The sequence below is a fragment of the Melanostigma gelatinosum genome (genome assembly GCF_949748355.1).
Source record: "Melanostigma gelatinosum genome assembly, chromosome: 9".
NCBI classification, from domain to species: Eukaryota; Metazoa; Chordata; class Actinopteri; order Perciformes; family Zoarcidae; genus Melanostigma; species Melanostigma gelatinosum.
Window position 1 is genome coordinate 4,589,730 of NC_136642.1, and position 18,780 is coordinate 4,608,509.

Genomic DNA, 18,780 nt, shown 5'->3' on the forward strand with positions numbered 1-18,780 from the left:
AAAAAGGGAAATTGTAGATTTTAAAATGTGAAATAAAAGGAAAATAAATCTGCTTTCGACAACATCTTTGAAAGCTAAACCAAACATACTGGCTGTGCCCTTGACTCTGTGTTTAAACCCTCCGTGTTTACCTGCAATTGCTTTATCGACAATGTCAAGGATGTTTATGTGAGTGCAAGACCTGTTCAAAGACACTACAAACATCTCTATTTCTTTAATTGCAGCTTGGCTGCGTTCACCGTCTGCGTCGGCTCTACGGTTACCTCAGCCTCAGGCAAGAAGCTGCTTTCTAGGCAGACAGCTCATCAGGATGATTGACAAGTGTTAGTGCTGCTGGAAGTCAACCAACTGAGGAAAGAAAATTGCATATTAGCGCTTAAGGAAGTGATTTTGAAAGATGACATTGAGTTCACTGGGCACCGCAGGCTTCAAAATCGGGCATGTGTGATGTGCTTTGGCGTGCGTGGGTTGGCTAGTGCTGTGCGTGTTTGCGCGTCCGTTAACATGTGTGCCGCGGTACATTTGCTCCGGAGACATTTCCGTCCCTGGCGGGCGTGGCCCATGTGGAGTGTGTGGCTCAGTGGGTGGCTGATGGGAGTAGGAGCTCGGGGAATAACATGTCCCTGGCACCGCAGCTGCTCTCTGCAGACGAGGCCCCGAACACATCGTGTTTCAGTGCGGGGAGGGAACGAAATGCTGCATGTCAGGGGGATTTCTTAAAAAGGATACGCGGAAAAGATGCCCAGGAGGAGGTGGAACTTCAGCGGTGGATTGTGGGTAAATTAACCGCCAAGAATAGCGCAGTGGGATGAATTCAGACCGAGAACATTCAATCCACTTTGTACCCGGTGATTAATGATATATCCGCGCGCTTAAGTCTGTCCTGATGATTTTGCGGGATCGTGCCACGTTCTGTGGCCTCATCGCCACAGATTCACTTCACAGCATCTGCACCAGAGTGATGGAGAAATAACATGTTTCTAGCCCAGTGCGTGTTTCAAGTAAGAGGTCATCCGCTCTCTCGTGGCCCAGATGTTTTTAACTGCCGTAAGCTCTCCCAGAGCTCAGGCCCCAGTTTCCCAGCAGGCTGCAGTGCGTCTGGTTCTCTGCTGTAGTGTTTTCCCTCCTCTGCCAGCGAGCCTCGCCAACTCAATGTGTCATTCTCTTCTCCCTTCCCAAAGACCTGGGTGAGATTTACAGTACAAAGGTAGAGTGTTGCACAACTCTTTCTTTTCTCTCCAGTTTAGCAACAAAGTGTGTCAGGGCACAGGCAGAGGAGAGTCCTTTGCTCTACTGTAATGCAGACTTTACAGTGTTTTACCGGTGAAAAGCTGCACATTTCACTGTATTATTTGCTTCTCCCTCGTTGACTTTGGCTACACATCTAGTGCAGCATGTTTCATCATGCTGATTGTGCACAGCACAGCAATCAACAACACTTCGTTGATATGGAAGTGATGTAAACTCTGGTGTCTAATAGCAGCCGGTCACCGAGTTTTGTTCATGACATTAGCTAAATGCTCTTCTGTATAAATATAAATGTTTCATTTTCTGTAAATGTATCCCAATTTTTTTTTTCCCCAACTGTTAAGTAGGTGTGTATTATATCATTCTGCCTTCGAGTGCTGCTGAAGCCCGAAAAGCTTTTATTGTCTCTCGGCATTCACGAGCTACACAATTCAGAATAACTGCAAAGTTTCACTCAAGTGTCCCCATTTTTAACAGAACAGGGCTTTGACCTCGCCACAGTTTGCTTGAATGAATTTATGCTGTCTCTGAATTTCATTTTTCAATACATCTACCGGTAAATGTACCTTAAGAGCAAAACCGAGGGCTTCTTTCTGCCTGAATGCTGCATTCGTTTTTTTGGCCACATACGACAGTGGAACATGCTGTAAACTCAACTTATTGTGTCCTTATAAAGCTAATATGATGAATGTGTTTGCTAAACAACAGATTACACATTCAGCAGACATGGTGCAACATTAGCATTCATTTGGATTTGTGTTTCCAGTGAACTGATAAATGTTAAGTCTCCACCAACAATTAAATGACACTTTTTGGCTGTAAACACTGTGTGTTTAGCTTACGACTACTGAAAGAATGAGTCCGCTGAAAGCACACTTTAAGCCACATATAGTCTCCCTGCAGACCAGCACCTTGCTAGTCCAGTCCAGTCTCATTCCCATGGGGTCAAATAACTACGTTTTGTCTCAAACCGACACACAGACGCAGTTATTATCCACTTAATGCACATTATTGACCTGCTTCTTCACCAGAGTCTCTGTGCTTTCTCGCCTCACAGGTTCCTGTGTATCCGGGTTTACCTGGACCAGGTGTTGCCTCCTGTCGTGGTTGTGTCATACATTGAATGTGCTGTAATTACATTGAATGTGTTGTAATTCACTATCCTGTTCTACACATGACATCATTGCACTTCTGTCCATCCTGGGAGAGGGATCCCTCCTCTATTGCTCTCCCACAGGTTTCTTCCTCTTTCCTCCCCGTTAAAGGGGTTTTTGGGAGTTTTTCCTGTTCTGATGTGAGGGTCCCGGGACAAGAGGATGTCAAATGTGTACATATTGTAAAGCCCTCTGAGGCAAATTAGTAATTTGTGATTTTGGGCTGTACAAAAATAAATTGAATTGAATTGAATTACAATTCAGATTCTATCACATTTCTACAACATTTCATGTTGAGTGCCACAGTGGATCATAAGTGTCTGAAAACACCCACCGAGGACTCCTTTGTGCCGCTGAGTTTTGTCTGTGAACATAAGCACTGCCAGCGACTCATGTGAGACTCCCTCACTTCGCTGACAGCTCAATTGCTGTATTTGTTGCGCTGTGAGAGGAACATTTAATTGTTGGAGCACGATTTTTAAAAACATGTATAAAACCAAGTGTTTTCATTTTGACAGAAATTGACTGGATCCAATCTGTGAAAGTGGAACCATTCAAAAATATTACAGTTGCAGCTCACTCTCTGCGAACTGTGGGACATAAAGAGAGGAAGTGATTAAAAACAGCATGAAAAATATGCTTTATTATGCACCACAGACTTCACTGCTCAGTCAAAAATCACTAATGAGCAACTATTTTATTGCGTTTTTGGGCATTAAATCTGAAGTCAGTCAGAACCATATTGAGAGCCCATAACTCCAGCAACCCATTACAACCCTGCAATAAATCCACTATATGGAAAACTATTGGCTCAACATTTGTAAAAACTTAAATGGTTTGAGGCAACGGGTTTCCACGCGGTTTTCTAGTAAAGTCAACTAGTTCGGGCTAACAGTGTGAGTTTATGTCTCAATCTCTAGTTTCAAGTCTTCTTCATTACAGCATGATGTTCATTTAGTAAATTATGATCCTGTTAGAGTCACACAGACCATAAAGCAGGGGATGCTTTAGGGCGGGGCTTACTGTGATTGACAGGCTGCTGCCACTACCAGAGCCGTATGCGGCATCTCTACGTCACTCCTCCGCATTCCAAATATGGTCACTTCTGTTTATTGGCTGCAAAAACAACAGCATGATGACTGTAAACCAAGATGGCGACAGCGAAATTGCCAAAGTCAAGGCTTCAAAACCGCACTCCACAAACATACAGTTTATGATTCAAACCATGACTACACCCTGTCCCTCTCGGTGACGGCTGAGTTTTCACCCCTTTATCTGTTTTAGTCTGTTTTAAGCCTGAACTTGTCTGAACCTGAATCGATTTCTGCCTCTCCATTGGTCTCTGACAGTTTGTCTGAACTTGAATGTGTCTCCTCAGTCAGACCCAGTTGTTGCTTTTCATTCAGAGCCTCTTTCTTCTTCTCAGTCGGAGCCTGGAGCTGCCTCTCAGCCTGTGTACGTGCCAGCAATCAGCCTGAATCTGTGTCTGTCCTTCTATCAGAGTCTGCAACCACTTCATACCCATGTCGCGCTCCCTCAGCAGAGCTTCTTTTTCTAAAGGCCGAGACACACCAGTCGCCAAGTGTCGAGCCGTTGGTGAGCATATGTGGCCCCAGTTTTTGTGGTGTGTCCCACACCGTTGGCTTTTCGGCCGACTGAGCGAATTGTTTCATCTGCCTTTTCCGAGCTTCAGTTCCAGTTTGTCCCCATCAGGCCTCCGTCCGAGTACTCCTCACTCTCCGAGGGACCCGGTCATCCACCATCCAGTCCTTCTGAGCCAGGTCATCCTGTGTCTGCCTCTCTCTTCCTCTTTCTTTTCCTTCTCCAACTTGTGTCTTTCCTGGAAAATTTCCATTCCGTGTTTTTCCGTCACCAGTTGCCCTCCAGTGGGTTTACCTCCTCTAGAGATCACCTGACCCTGTCACCTGCTGAGCCAGCTGCTCCTCATTCAGTCCGTCACAGTGTGGATGCTGAGACCAGTTTTCAGCCATTCTTTGGCAGATCGCGCGTGTTTCCAAGCTACGGTAGCGTTCCAAACGTTGCTGTCACCTGCACCTGATTACTCTCCTTCCTGCCTCGGCCCTTTAGGAATCGTTTGGCTGGTTTTACTGCCAATGTGGGTGACAATGAAAAGATCAGGAATGCCTTTCAGCAAAGACCACGAGCAACAATTTATACTGTATGACGATGATGACTGATACTTAGTAAGGACGATAGTTTTCCACTTTTGTTCCAAAGGTGAATATCTCAGGAAACTTTTTTTTCCACCTCTGCACACAAACACTTTTGAAATAATAAAAACAGCCTCGGTTCAGCCAAACACAGCGTCCGCAGAAAGCGACAGCATAACATTGCTGCGCCTACCTTCTGCAGCACAATTGTCAAGGCGGATTAATCCTCCCACACACTGCCGGCACCTTTCCTCCTTCTGTAGCCAAGTGGTGCCTATTGAGACACTTTCACTGCGAGGCAGATGTGTTTGTTCATTCCTCAAAGCCCTGCCACCACACAGAGGGAGGCAGGCAGCGTGCAGCACTGCAGCATCAATGCAGCTCCGAGTTAGAGTCCAAAAGATGAAAACGTATGTGCTTGTTGTGCTGGTTTTGTTTTCATGTTTATGTGTACGTGTTTCATTTTCTTTTCTTTTCTGTTTGTCTTGCTTGCGCGAGTGTTCGGATTCAACAAACTCTCTTTGACTGCACGATAGTAAATCGATGGTTTATCATTTGTGGGTAATTTGCATGTGCATAAACGTTACCTAAGATTAAAAACAGGAATTTCACACTGTGAGGAATCCACTCCTGCTGTCGGAAATCAGAGGACAAAATCACAACATACTTTTAGCATTGAAAGCAGTTGTAATAGAGGACCAGAAAACAGTATTAAAACAACATGTGTCATCAGTGCAGCGCTGTATTGTGACAGAAATAAAAAAAGGGTTGACAGACACTTAAAGTGCAGTAAAATGCTTTTCAAAATTGAAGTAGTCCATGACTTTATGTGGGACTTTTACATGTAAATGAACATGTATTACCTTCAAGCTATTGCTAAACGAGTTCACACAATAACGAACGATTCATCCTCCTGCCGCCGGGAGCAGCTTTCTGTTTCTCGCAGGACACTGGAGTTGTGGTGTTTGTGGTGACCCTGCATCTTCACATGCAATTTATTTGACTTTTGTTCTTTTTTATCTGGAGCATCCACTCCGGAAACAATTCCAATAGGCCTTATCTATGAATTGTGTAAAGAGCGAACTGGTGCGTACATGAACGTTCTTGACCATTTCCACCTCGCCTTATCTTGAAAATGTAAACAAGCCATTTTGAAGGGATACACGATTAATAAACCGCAACTTTGCCCTGAACACAGAATTTCTAAAACATACACACGTTAAATACTTTATAAATGAGACCAAATAATGCATTTAGTTAACAGGCTCTCGTTTGTTTCCTCTCATCAGTAAAACAAACAGAATGCGCGCTGGCCTTTCCTACTCGACTCAATGTCATGAATAGAACACAACATTGACTCAACTTTATAAATTGCCCAAATATGCAGATAAAATCATTTCAAGTGCAAAATATGTATTATATCAAACCTCTCAGTGAATTGACAAGCCATGATGAATACGATATTATGAACTGAATATTCATTTTGCACACAGTTCATTTTTCATTTGCACTGAAGTGAATTAATTTATGTAACATTCAATCTCCAGCTTTACTCACATTAAGATTCAGAGTTGTTTTCCTTGCAGACTACCACAGGCCGATGAGACGATACAGGAAAGATGTTGATTTATTACAAATCACTTAAGAAAATATGTGTATATATATATATATATATATATATACGTTTGTACGAGTTGTTGCTCGCATGCGGCTCAATGAATTTCTCTTGCCAACAGGTTTAATCTGTGAAGCCACAGCTTGATATTGCTTGTTCCAATTATTCCATAGAACTCGGCTGGCTTCCATAACCAGCATTAGCTGATATACAGCATCTCTTCATTGCAATCCAAACAATGAATTCATTTATTCGGAGGCAACTCAACGGCTGCAGCTTGTCGCGCGAGCGTCATTTGCGCGGCACTTGTACGTTACGCCGTGCCTCTGCAAGCCTTGTGGCACTCGTGTCAGGGGGAAAGTGGAGCGTTTGAAGCACTTCTGCACAGCGACGGCTCCTCTTCATCTGCTGTGGCTTGGATTGTGCCTCATTTGTTCGTCGCTTTTGAGAAAAGCTGTTTTACTTAACACACAGACGTCAGCCTCGTGCGTGTGGTTCTTGTTTTTTTGTTACACTGTTTCGATCATTTAATGAGCTGTGAGCAATAAACGCATCGCGTCGCACTGAAAACAATGAAGAAATACTTCACCAAATGCAAAAGTACGGTTCTCTCATGTGTGTTCGTGGTCAGCAAACAAACACTGTAACGTTAACACAGACTGTGACTCCACAGAAGACGCTTGTTCGGTTAAATTCACTGTTGGTTTTAGTCTTTTCTCGGGAAATGGTGATGATAAAGAGATGCAATGATGCCAGTAGTGTCCCCCAAGTGCTCGTTTGATTACAGTAAAGTCTACGCAGTCAAACACTCACAGTGTGTCTTGAGTGTTGATGTCTGAGCCACAGAGATGAACGGCCGGCTTTCTAAAAAAAGCTCCAGGCAGCCTGCAGTCACTTCACAGCCCAGCGAGTGATGGACGACTGAAGGTGATTTACAGGTCAGCTCGAGCAACTCATTTAATTAGCCTTCTCCCCGTGTGTCTCCCTCCGGTCTCCAGATGGACCCCGTGCAGAAAGCCGTCCTCCACCACACCCTCGGCCTCCCTCCCGCCGCAAAGAGGAGGCACGTCTCCTGCAGCGTTTGCCAGCTGAGGTTCAACTCGCAGGTGAGCGACGTGTTGTCTGGTGTATTGACTCAGTCGTCAGTTGGTGGAGTCCAGTCTTTGTGGCTTTCAGCTCATCTTGAGTTGTGTCCAGCCAGCAATGGGGCATTTCAATTTAAACAGCGTTACCATTTGAATAACCTTTTGGTCTGAAATATACATTTTTAAATGAGGTCAGCTGAACTGTAGTGTAGAAACTGATTTGTAGGCAGCAGCAACCATCTTACCGAGTAGTGAATGACTAAAACATGACAGCAGTCTCTGCTAAGTCCCGCTCAGCGAACGCAGACTGGCCAATCGTCTCGCAGCATCGGCCAGCTCAGACTGTGACTGCAACACTTTTGTTACAGACACCTATCATCAACATGCTGTATTGCTATTATCGAAATAATGCACAGATTATACGATAAAATAAGATAATGAGTTGTGCAAATGAACGCAGTGTGACATACTGTATATGAATAATAAGCAAATAAACTTTGATTTAGAGGTTTCGTGATAATTGGCAACGGATTTGTTCCGTCGCTGAAAGGGGACCGAAAATAGTTGAGTCACTGGAAGATTTCACTCCAAAGAAAAGAATAGAGTCCATATATTCAGTCTTCTGTAGGTGTTGAGAGTGACTCGCACGGAAGGTTGACAGAAAGGTTTTGCTTCGTGCGATGCACCGAGAGATGTGAGGGGGAAGAAAACCACAATGTCTGTGAGTTTGTGTCACGACACAGAAGGTGAAGGCAAAGCAGCAGTACTTACTCATCATTACAACCATCTCTGAACATCTTTCAGACATTCAACCGTCTTCATTACAGATGGATAAATGGTTCTTTGTTGTGACGTTTTTATCATATCCCAGGAGCCAGGACAAGAGGGAGATGTTTTCATTTGAGACTGAAGCTGCAGATGCGGGAGTTTTCTCTGTATTCTCATTCATTTCTCATGGTTTGGGCTCTCGCTCACCCCTTCTCTTTCTTGAAACACTATCACGTAGGCGTGTTAGAGAGAATTTATCATTTAACCGGGTTATCGTTGCAGCTGGGCGGCTTGTGAGGCACTTCAACCACAGCACCCCTGCACGAAAGACACAAAACTCGTCGGTTCGCGGTTAAAGATCGGTGAACGAGTGACGGTGGCTATCTGTCAGAAAATTTTTAAAATCTACATTTCTCGCTACACATGTACTCGACGTGTCAGTGTTGAATTACCTCAATCATATCTTTGACATTCTCTGTTGTGCAATTTATTGTTATATCTGCGTTCAGGTAATATCAACAGATATCTAGCGTGCTGCAGAGAATGAGTCCTGAAACACAGAAATTAGGTTTTTGGCTCGTGGTTTACACAAGTTTAAGAGATTTTAACGTTTTGCTCTATGATATTAAATACCGCTTTTGGGGATTTTGAAACTTTTTCGTGTTTTATAAAAACCGGTTGCACACCAGTGGCTAAATGAGACGAATGAGTGTCATCACTAGAACACGAGTCCGCCAGCGCGATGCTAACTTCCCGGTTGGCCTACTAAAACACATCATCGCTGCAGAACTCATTTGGCGTGGACCTTAGAACTGGTGTTAGGTTCCTGCAATCAAGTCCTGAGTTCCTTAAACTGTTCTTGGGAGCTTCTAGTGGTTACACCCAACCGTGGTTGTACTGATGACCAGTTGCACACAAAACAAAAAAGGGTAAAAAGGGTGCTTTTATTGTGAAAGCGTCTTCCTCTTCTTACTGCATTGCATTTATCCTAACTTAGGCTCACGATTAGCTCATGACAGCACGATTATGGATGTCTGGTCTTTATCTTTGCTTTCAACATAAGGCCTCATGTGAGCAAAATAGATTCCAGGAAGGAGATCTTGTTACCAACACAAAGTATGTTCATTGTTATTAGCTCATACGTGCACTCTGCGATACAGCAATGGAATGCATTGCACCAATACGAGCTTGCTGAATCATACTGACGGACCAGCAGATGGGTTTCGATTCCCCTCGCGCTCAGTTTCCATACCATTTCAAAAGTAATCAAAATATTTGACAGGAGAATCACTGGCGCTGCTGCATGTTGTTAAATCAGTAGCATCCCTAAATAGCAATGTCATCGCTCTTTCATTAAAGGACCAATCAATCTATTTCCCACACTGACTGTCGGTGATTACTCAGGATGAGGTTATTATGTTTTACTTGTGGAAATCTATCTCAGTGTATGTTTAGTGTTCATCAGCTGTTTATTTGAAGGCTTCGTTAGGGAGACCGACTCTGTGTTTACCTGTCAGTCAACAGGTAGTGCTGTGTTGAGCTGGGAGGCTAAATACCCTCAGGGTGTGTGTTTTTATTCCTCTCTTTGTTTTGAAACCACAGCACAGAAGAGTATCTCAATTTTCTCCAGTGGCAGTTTATCATAAAGTGAACCGAGAGATGACGGCGAGCAGGAAGCCCGTGGTGTTCGGCTAAACATGGATCCGAGCGGCTCTGTTGGGAAAGTCTGTATGTAAACCAGTCAATGACCCGAAGATCATGAAGAGAAAAGAGCTGCTCACTTTCAACAGAGTCAGTCAGTTTCTGCTTTACGAGATGCAGTCATGTTTATGAGGCGACATCGTAAACTGGACTCAAGTCTGTCATTTGTTGACAGCGAGTGAGTCACCAGACTGATCTGCTCCCTTAACAGGAACGCTGGATAACCTGTTTACATTTGATGCATTTACAGCACTTCCGTTAGCTCTTTACCTGCAGTTTTTACAAGCTGTTAATCTAAAAGGGGTTTCCCTTTCATACATGTTATTGAAACAAATATGAAGAAATGTGCATATCACTTTTTAGAGCATTTAAGGAACTCAAGAACATCCCCTATCTACTGAGGAAACAAAGTTCAACTCTTCCATATTTCAAGGACTGCAAAAGTCGTACTTCCAGCAAGCAGTCCAGTTCAGTTTGTGTTCATCAAAAGTTGTGGATAGTACCTGCTACCTTTTTTTTTAGTACCACCTCGGTCGAGGTTCCAAGCGAGCTGAGCCGATACTTGAAGGTGGAGTTCAAACACTGCGATAGCTTAAACGACTGAGAGAACAACTTTTCACTACCTCCTCAGGTCAGTTTTCATCGTTCTCTCCTTTCAACAAAGTGATCCGTCACCCACTGAACACGCCCCCAACATCGGGTTAAAAGCTCCACCCATATTTAACCACCTAGTCATTGAACCACCTGGTGGTAGAGCCTTTGTCATTTGGCTCCTGGCTTGATGGTGGAGTTGAACAATGGCAGTGGGCAACGTCATTAAACACTCTTCATCTTCAACTTTTTGTTTGTTGTGGGTGGAATCATTATTGTCAGTTTGTCCACACACATCAGGATCAACGAAGCAGACTACCAGATCACCGATGACGCAACTGCTCCCGCTGAGCGAACAGCCCAAGGAAGTTCAGGTGTCGTTTCAGAAGGTGGAAAGGTCCGGGTTCTGTTGTGGTTTCTTTGTTGGACATCTTGACTGGGGCAACTCGACTCTTGTAACTGCACAGACACCTCCAGGAACGGCACAGCTTTGGACGGACGGGAGATATACTCGACACCGTGCATGAGGTACATCATGACGTGGTTGGACAGAGTGTCAGACGAACTCACGTGGATCGCATTTGCATCTGGCATCCTGATGATTCTGGGCATGGGTTTCTCAATGGTCCTGATCTGCCAGCTTCGTAATGGGAGGAAGAGCATCATTTAAAACGCTTAGCACAAGGCCTGAGGTTCACGGGTCTTGAATAAAGGACAGATCACCATGTTGGTGTGAAATGCATCTGGCTGTCAACTCTTTTTACATGTTTTAAATGTTTGGTTTCAACTATGAATTGCATATTAAACTATTTTTTTACAATGAAAAAGCTCAGTCTGTTGTATAACAGAAGCTGATATTTGTGAGTCCAAAGAATAAATAAAAATGTCTGTAGCAGAACTTTGTTGGGTGCTCAACAGATCTTTTTTTATTGTTTTTAGGCAGAAAACGTGACCGTTTTACACTACCTAAAAGTTACAAGTCCAGTTTTAATGCTGAAAAGAACTTCAGTTCAGTTGTATAAATCTGGCTATCCAGCAAAAGTCACCACAATCAGAGAAATCGCTCATGAATTCGGGCCCTTGTCTGCTCAGAGTTGAATTTTCTTCAACTCAAGTTGTTCATGTTGCTCCTGCATGTAGCAGACCATGCTGCTCAATGATGAATGAGTGATGCTTCTGGCTGATCAGAGCCTGAATCATCGTGTGACCCCTCATATTTGTCTCGTAACCCTTTGGAGGAGCCTGACCCCAAACTTGCAAACTATTGCACTTAACTATCTAAGTGCATATGAAGTAACTTGCTCCAACTCGAGCAGCTACGACAGTAAAATGCTGCTCACACACCGATGCATCAGAATTAACTCTCAATTTTTGTCACTCAGCAATTGTAATACATAATAATATTTAACATTTTGCTGCAGTTCTTGTACTTTCAGTTCGTTTTCCTGACTTCTTTCATGACATACTGGTTCCATGCTGGCTGGATTCAAACTGACTGGTGTTTGCATTCACATCCCAGCATTTGTACACACCAACGGAGGCCGGATTTGGACTTTATTGAGGGAAAATATAAATATATTCAGTTGGTTGCAGCCCAGTGCTAGAGGGAAACATATTTAAAGAATGTGTTTATTTACATTTGGTTCAGACGTCCTTCGCAGCACATTTGACTCACACAATGAATCAGGTTGTCCTCCACGCTACCTGATCTACCCTCCCCCACAGACACTGAGGCAACGTGCACTGGCTCTTTGTTTGTTTGTGATTGGGAACAGTATGCTGGGGTCTTCAGTCATCCACGAGGAATGTGGGTGGGGGAGTTTTTGAGATGTTGTGGTGACAACCAGGAGGACCATCAAGAGGGAAACCATCCTGAAATCTGCATCACTGAGGTTTCATTTACATTTACAGCTGCCGTTAAAAACACTGTCCTTCCGCAATGCAACTGGCTGCAAGCCTTCGCCTGGGAATGTAGGTCGTAAAGATTTATGACGGACTAAATATGGTGCATGAACTCCGCAAATAAAAGTGGGAGAGAACTCCAACTTCATGAATTAATAACAAAATGGAGTAAACTGTGCCACAAATATAAATGATTTAAGATGGTTTACCCTCCATTACATCAATGTTGGGCTTTGGAGATTGTTTTCTTTGAACATTAAATTAGTTTTGTTGGATGCCTGATGAGAAGCAGGAGTCAATGGTAACTGAAAACACACACACACACACACACACAGCTGTAACATTTGTAAACTTTCCTCCTGTTCTGAAAAAACATCCTGTTGTTTATGGAAGATATTGATCGCAGTCTTGTTTGAGTTCATTTAATTACGAAAGCAGAACATGTTCTAGAACAACCATCCACCCAAACCTTTTTTCCCAGCAAACCAATGACCAGTTTGATGTTGTAACTAAATTGTCGAACATGAGGGGTTTGTTTTTGCTCAGATTTCTGTACAAAGCGTTCATTCATTTAAACCCAACATTTCAAGTTGCTTAGTCAGAACCTTGGATGATTGCAGTGACTCACAGACTATTCACAGTATTTAAGGTTGCTTCACTTGAATCTTTTGTTTTGAAGACCAGATGAAAATAGAATTACTTCAAGACAACCACGTTTTTCAAACATGCAGATGATGAACCTATAAACTACACTGTTGCAATAATCTGATAATTGAGCCACTGGGATGTAAAAGCAAACATTTGAAGCTTCCTTCCTCATTTCCGGTGAATCTTTTCACACCTTTTTCAAACCTTTTTGACGCAGTTAACTCTGGAGGGAAATATCTGTCTCCTTAGCCATTAAATGCTCCGCTATGTTCACCAGCTCGTTGCTAATTGTCAGACATTTGGGGCAGTGGGTTTAAAGAGCCTTTCACAGTTTTCAAACAATGATTGCATACGTAAGTGTGCGCACACAGTTTTGCAAGTGCAATAGCTTGTGCAGGTATGCTAGGACCTTCTCCACCAAAGATCGCCAATGCAATTTAAACAAATGGACTTTCCATCTGTGTGCTGAAAAAGGGTATTTTAGAGCATTTTCACTAGAAACATGAAAAGAAAAGTTGATGTAAAAATAAAACAAACAATCAAAGTTAAAGTTCCTTGGTTATTGTCCTATTCATTGTCACTCAAAAACTCTAATATTGCTAAAAACTGAGCTGACAGGAGCACAAATATATACGAATAAATCTCTCATGTAAAATGACGAAAAATATTTGGCAAAAAAACGATAGCATTGTACGTTTCTGCAAACCACGGATAAATTGAATTTGGACATTCTTTAATGAGTGTTGCCGTATATCTAAAGACCCGTGTGTTCATTTGTGTGAAAGTAAACGTTGACTTTGCAATTGTAAGCTAAACATTGTTATGCTGCGTTACGTTGCGTTGTTGCGCTATGCTGTTGCGTAATGTTTTTGTGTTAAATTATAACCAAGTACTTTTTGTTGCCTTAATCAAGCCAATCGTTTCACAAATTTAACGTGTCAGTTTGTTTCTGCAAAGATATTAATGAAACATATTTATAACGTATTTTTGGTTCATAAACATCGACATTGAGTGGTTTGCATTAAACAACCTTCAATGCCGACATTTGTTCTCAGAATCAGAATCAGAATCAGCTTTATTGGCCATGTGTGCTTACGCATACATGGAATTTGTCTCCGGTTTCCACTCCGCTCTCAATGTACAAACACAAATTTACAATAAACAAGAAATATATGTATAAAGAATAAGAAATATATGTATAAAGAATAAATTGCAAGTGCCGACTGGGTTGGTTCAGGTCGGACCCCATCATATTTAGCAAATATGTTAACGGAGGACTAAGCTGCATCTACATTTTAGCAGACACTCTCATTCAGGTTTACATACATTGTCAAAACGGGTAATCTTGCTTATGGCCACATGTCTGTTGATGGGCACATGGTGATTTAAACTGTGACCTTTTGGTTTCCAGACAGCTTCGATAAATCCTAAAAAAAAACCTCAGACGATGATTTGTTGAATGTCTTTTCCACCTCACAGAGCACCTGCAAAGAAAACAAATGGTATCCCTCTGTGTTAATCACGCGTGTGTCAAACTTGGAATTCAAGCAATTCTTCCACTTTATTTCTCAAATGAAAGATGAATTATTGGTGTAGTCGCATTAAACACACATCCATACCACCTGAGTCTCCTGACAAAAACAATAAGTTATGTCTTTGGTACCTGGACAGTGATGAATGTGCATCAAAATGAATAGTTTCATGCCAGAACAAGATGTGCACTCAGTTTGAGAAAAATGACACCTTCTCCAAAAATGGTTTCTGTGATGAAGGGAAAATGTTTAAGGTACCTCAGCAATTTCAAAACCTTTGCCGACAAAAGGACTGAGCTACAGCAACTTTATTCTCTTCGTATAATGAAACCTCCTTACTTGTCTCCTTATTTTAAGCTGTCACATACACAATCAAGAAAGTTAACAATCAATATTCGAATTAAATAAGAACAATTTGACTGATCTTATTTTCTTACAATTAAAGTAATAACTGCTAGAACCAGTGGTGGAATGTAACTAGGTAATTTACTCAAGTCTTGTAGCCTTTTACATACAACACATATGATATGATCATATGATATGATGCAGTAATAATCTACACAGTGGTGTGCAATGACTCTAAACTTGACTCCACATTGCCACAAGATTAAAATCATTTGTTTGTGATAAAAACATGTATATGTAAATGTAATATTGTAATATTCTGCAGAGCGGCTAGTTCCCCCCCTCCCCCTCAGGTAAACACTGTTAGCTCTGTCAGCACTGTTGTGGTTTGCACTGTTAACGCTGTTAGCACCGTTAGCTGCTAGCTGCCGGGTCAGCCGTCGCCATGTTGAGAGCTGTGTGCAGACCTTTGAGTATCTCAGAGTCGCAGTACTTCTAAAACAAGCTGATGAAGAACAAGGAAACAAGACTAATGTTTTGCTTACATGGTGAAGTACCTGGAATGGTCTCTTTGTCCCAGCAGTCTTTGGTGAATATCCCCACTGAGGCCCATCAATAAAGATGCTAACAGATGCCTTTTGGGAATGCATGGTTGGCATACTTATTTATTCCAAAAGGCAATTGCTTCTCTCCTGATACCTTCCTTCCTGCCACAGGCAAAGTATGCGGGGATGGTGTGCAGAAGTAAACAAGGACAGCTCAAAGTCTTTGCATATGTCCCACCTCTGTGTGCCTCGTGAATGTTTTGTGAAGGTGAATCTTAGCGGCACTACGTGTTCGGACTTTAAAGCAAACAGCCACTCCAAAAAATGAGTCACATGGGTCACACAAGTCTCTCAATCATTGACATGCAGAAGGTAATAAATAATTTGTTTCATATTCACTCTGAATTGTCTTTTTTCATCACCTCTTTATAGTTTGGAGCCAGACACATTTTAAATCTCAACAGCTATTTTGGAGCTGGAAACGAGGAACAATGACTGATGTCAGAGACAGATTTAGCAAAAAGACATCAAGGCATTCTACAGAAGTTCATTTTTAATTAATTAATAAATTCATTATTATTGTTGATAAACAATGCTGCATTTACGAATACATAGCCTTTCCAGTACACAAAAACACCCCGTGAAATCATTACCCCAATACATCCAAAAAGTAAAGCACTTAGAAAACCAATTACATGGCTGTGTCAATCATTTTGTCGGATAAAACATGTTTTTTTTCAAATGTTTACCCTTTTTACAGGACTGCGAGACGTATCAATTGTCCCCTGATAATCATGTTTCGTGTGCTTCATTGCCTCCGACTGTGTTCCTCTAGTTTTCACATTGCATTTCGTCCTGGCTCTGTGTTTTGCTGCTTCCCCAGCGATATATTGAGCCTGCTCTTCCTTCTCCTCACAGAGCCAGGCCTTGGGCCACTACAAGGGCACCAAACATGCCAAGAAGCTAAAAGCCCTGGACTCTCCGAAGAGTAAGCTCAAAGGCTCAGCGGTCGCCAAGGAAACCTCCAACCAGGAGACCGCCAAGGGCATCAACACCGCGCAGGTCCCCAACGGCACCCACGGGAAAGGTTTGTGTCGTTCTGCTAGCTGCGCATTGCCCGACACATGTTCTTTGTTGTTTTCGTTTTGTAGCTGCTGCCCTTCTGTTGAGAGTGAATGTTGGACCCAAAAAAAACCTCACTTTTTCTTGTGATGGTCTCACCGTTGATTGTATCAAGCATGTGTTGGCTGCTCTGCCAGTGGCTGGCTACTGACTCATATATTTAATTTTTGGAGTTCAGAGATCTCTGCAGGACACACAGGGCAGCCAGGCAGTCACAAAAAAAGAGGCAGGGCCTAAGTGTGCTTCAAACTAGATGCCGGTTAGATCATCTAATGTCACGCTCAGACAGACAACAGCACCGTATGAAAAACGTGGCTCCTTTATTCATTGGAAAGAGACCATTATTCACCATTATCGAGGGCGAAATAAAGGGCTGTTTTCAGTCACGAAAGTGTCTTGTACCCCATCTCTCTGACAGCAGAATTAAGGGAGGTTTAACTTTAATAACAACGTATCCTCATACTACAGTTTGTATGATATCGGACGAAAAAATGACTCCTAATTTGTGGTGCGTTTTCCTGAGAAAAAGCAGAAATACGTCAATTTCCGCTTGTTTCCAGCATACAATCTTTAAGAAATAAATGTAGTTAGCTTCAGGCAACAACACTACAAAAGATTGTGGTTTGGGTTAAAATGACAGAAGTTCTGTGACTTAAATGGTGACAAATAAATCAATATAAAGGGCACGAACAACGTGCGAAAACACGTTTGACCCATCCACCTCCCCTCCCGCCTGCCCTGTGTGGGTTTTTGCGGTCTTTATAATTCCCGGTTCATGATTTTGTGGATTACATACAAATTCATTTTGTGGGTTATCTACAAATTACAGCACAATCCTCTCCGTGGGTATCGATACGACCTCTGGACGACAACAGCCTGAGTATGAAGAACAACGTTTGTGCTCATCAAGGCCGTCATATGATAACCCTGAGGAAGGCCACAATCTGAAACGCCTTGGTCTCACAAATGAACTTCTTCTTTATCCTGAAAGACAATGTTGCTGGTGGGTTTTTTTTGCATATCAAGCTCTCTTTTCTTCATTCTTCGAACAACTACTTTTGTCACTTTTTTTGTTTGTAAAACCAAGTGCAACACCATGGATGCCTTTGAGGGGAGAATGTCTGTAACGGTGAATTCATTGCGGTGACACGGCAAAGACACACAAGAGCAACAGAGTTCTGAGAGAGGGAGGCTATACTGGCTATTCATCATCCCTTTAAAGGGTTTACCCCCTTCCTCATACCTGTAGTGCTATTTATAAATCTAGATTGTTAGCCGTAGAGTTGTTTGCCTTCTCCCGAATATACGACTATTTTCTTTCAACCATAGCTCCTATATGAAACCGCTAACAACGAGGTTTATCGATTTTCTTGAATATCTGTAAAGTGATGTTGCTGTTGTGTTCTTCAACTCTTTTTTGGCACTTTTAAGGCACCACAAGCAGAGTTACATATTGTCCCATTATATTGGAGAGAAGTCGGACATCTTTACGACCTATATCTCTAAAACCAGGCAGTTCAAACCAAAACAATCTCGATAGATGAATAGCACTGCAGGTAGGAGGAAAATTACGTATTTTTGATATTGGGGTGAACTGTCCTCCATTTGGCCGTTCAGATCAGGTAAACTTGAAGCTGCACACTGAATTCTTCAACATGCTGCTGTTTTCCGAAAACGTTGCAACCTCCTATATTGGATTTGTATTTTGCGTTTGCCTGTTATCCCACTTTTAATTACATTTTTGCTGGTGCACATTGTTTAGTGCTGACTGTGTGCAACTTAATATTCATCACGTCGCAGCCAGGTGGCTGTGTAAATCCGGTTATCTCGGCCAGGTGTCTGCCGAAAAACATTCCTACTCTCGGTGGAGCTCCCCGCTTTAAAACATGTTGGAAAAGTAAACAAACACGAACCGCAACTTCCAGCACCTGACGGGATACCAGATGCTGATTATTTCAAATCATTTGATCTGCTGTGTTTCGTCTTGGTTGTGTGGAGGATAACGTCTTTGGCTGCTGAGGAGCTCCGCTCTCTTGGTCTCCTCCGATGTAATATTCCTTAAGCGGCCTATTATTATGCCGTGAAATTGGCCCAGTGAAAGTCTTCCCCTTTAACTGTAGCAACAGACGTTTTTCTGGAGGAATTGGAAACACATTGATCCGTCTCGCTCTGGGATTCATTTTTACCTCTGCCCATGCACTTCTTCCAATGTTCCACAAGTATTTCAACCAGGTGCGCATTTCTGGAGCTCATCGTGTACCGTGACCCATTTGTCAAGTCTGACCTATTCATGCTCGAAGCTTAAAGGTCGCTTGAGGTGAAAATTTAACCATTAAACGGTTAAGATTCATAT

At 42.5% G+C, this 18,780-nt stretch overlaps 1 protein-coding gene across 2 annotated transcripts in view; it reads left to right on the forward strand.

Annotated features, from left to right (window-relative positions):
• Positions 1 to 18,780, forward strand: part of znf385d (zinc finger protein 385D) — a 60,724-nt gene that overhangs the window by 22,485 nt on the left and 19,459 nt on the right. For both annotated transcript variants that reach the window (XM_079274860.1, XM_079274859.1), the window contains 2 exons: positions 7,187 to 7,294; positions 16,224 to 16,392. In XM_079274860.1, the coding sequence (XP_079130986.1) occupies positions 7,187 to 7,294; positions 16,224 to 16,392 (277 nt within the window). The remainder of the gene's footprint in view (positions 1 to 7,186; positions 7,295 to 16,223; positions 16,393 to 18,780) is intronic.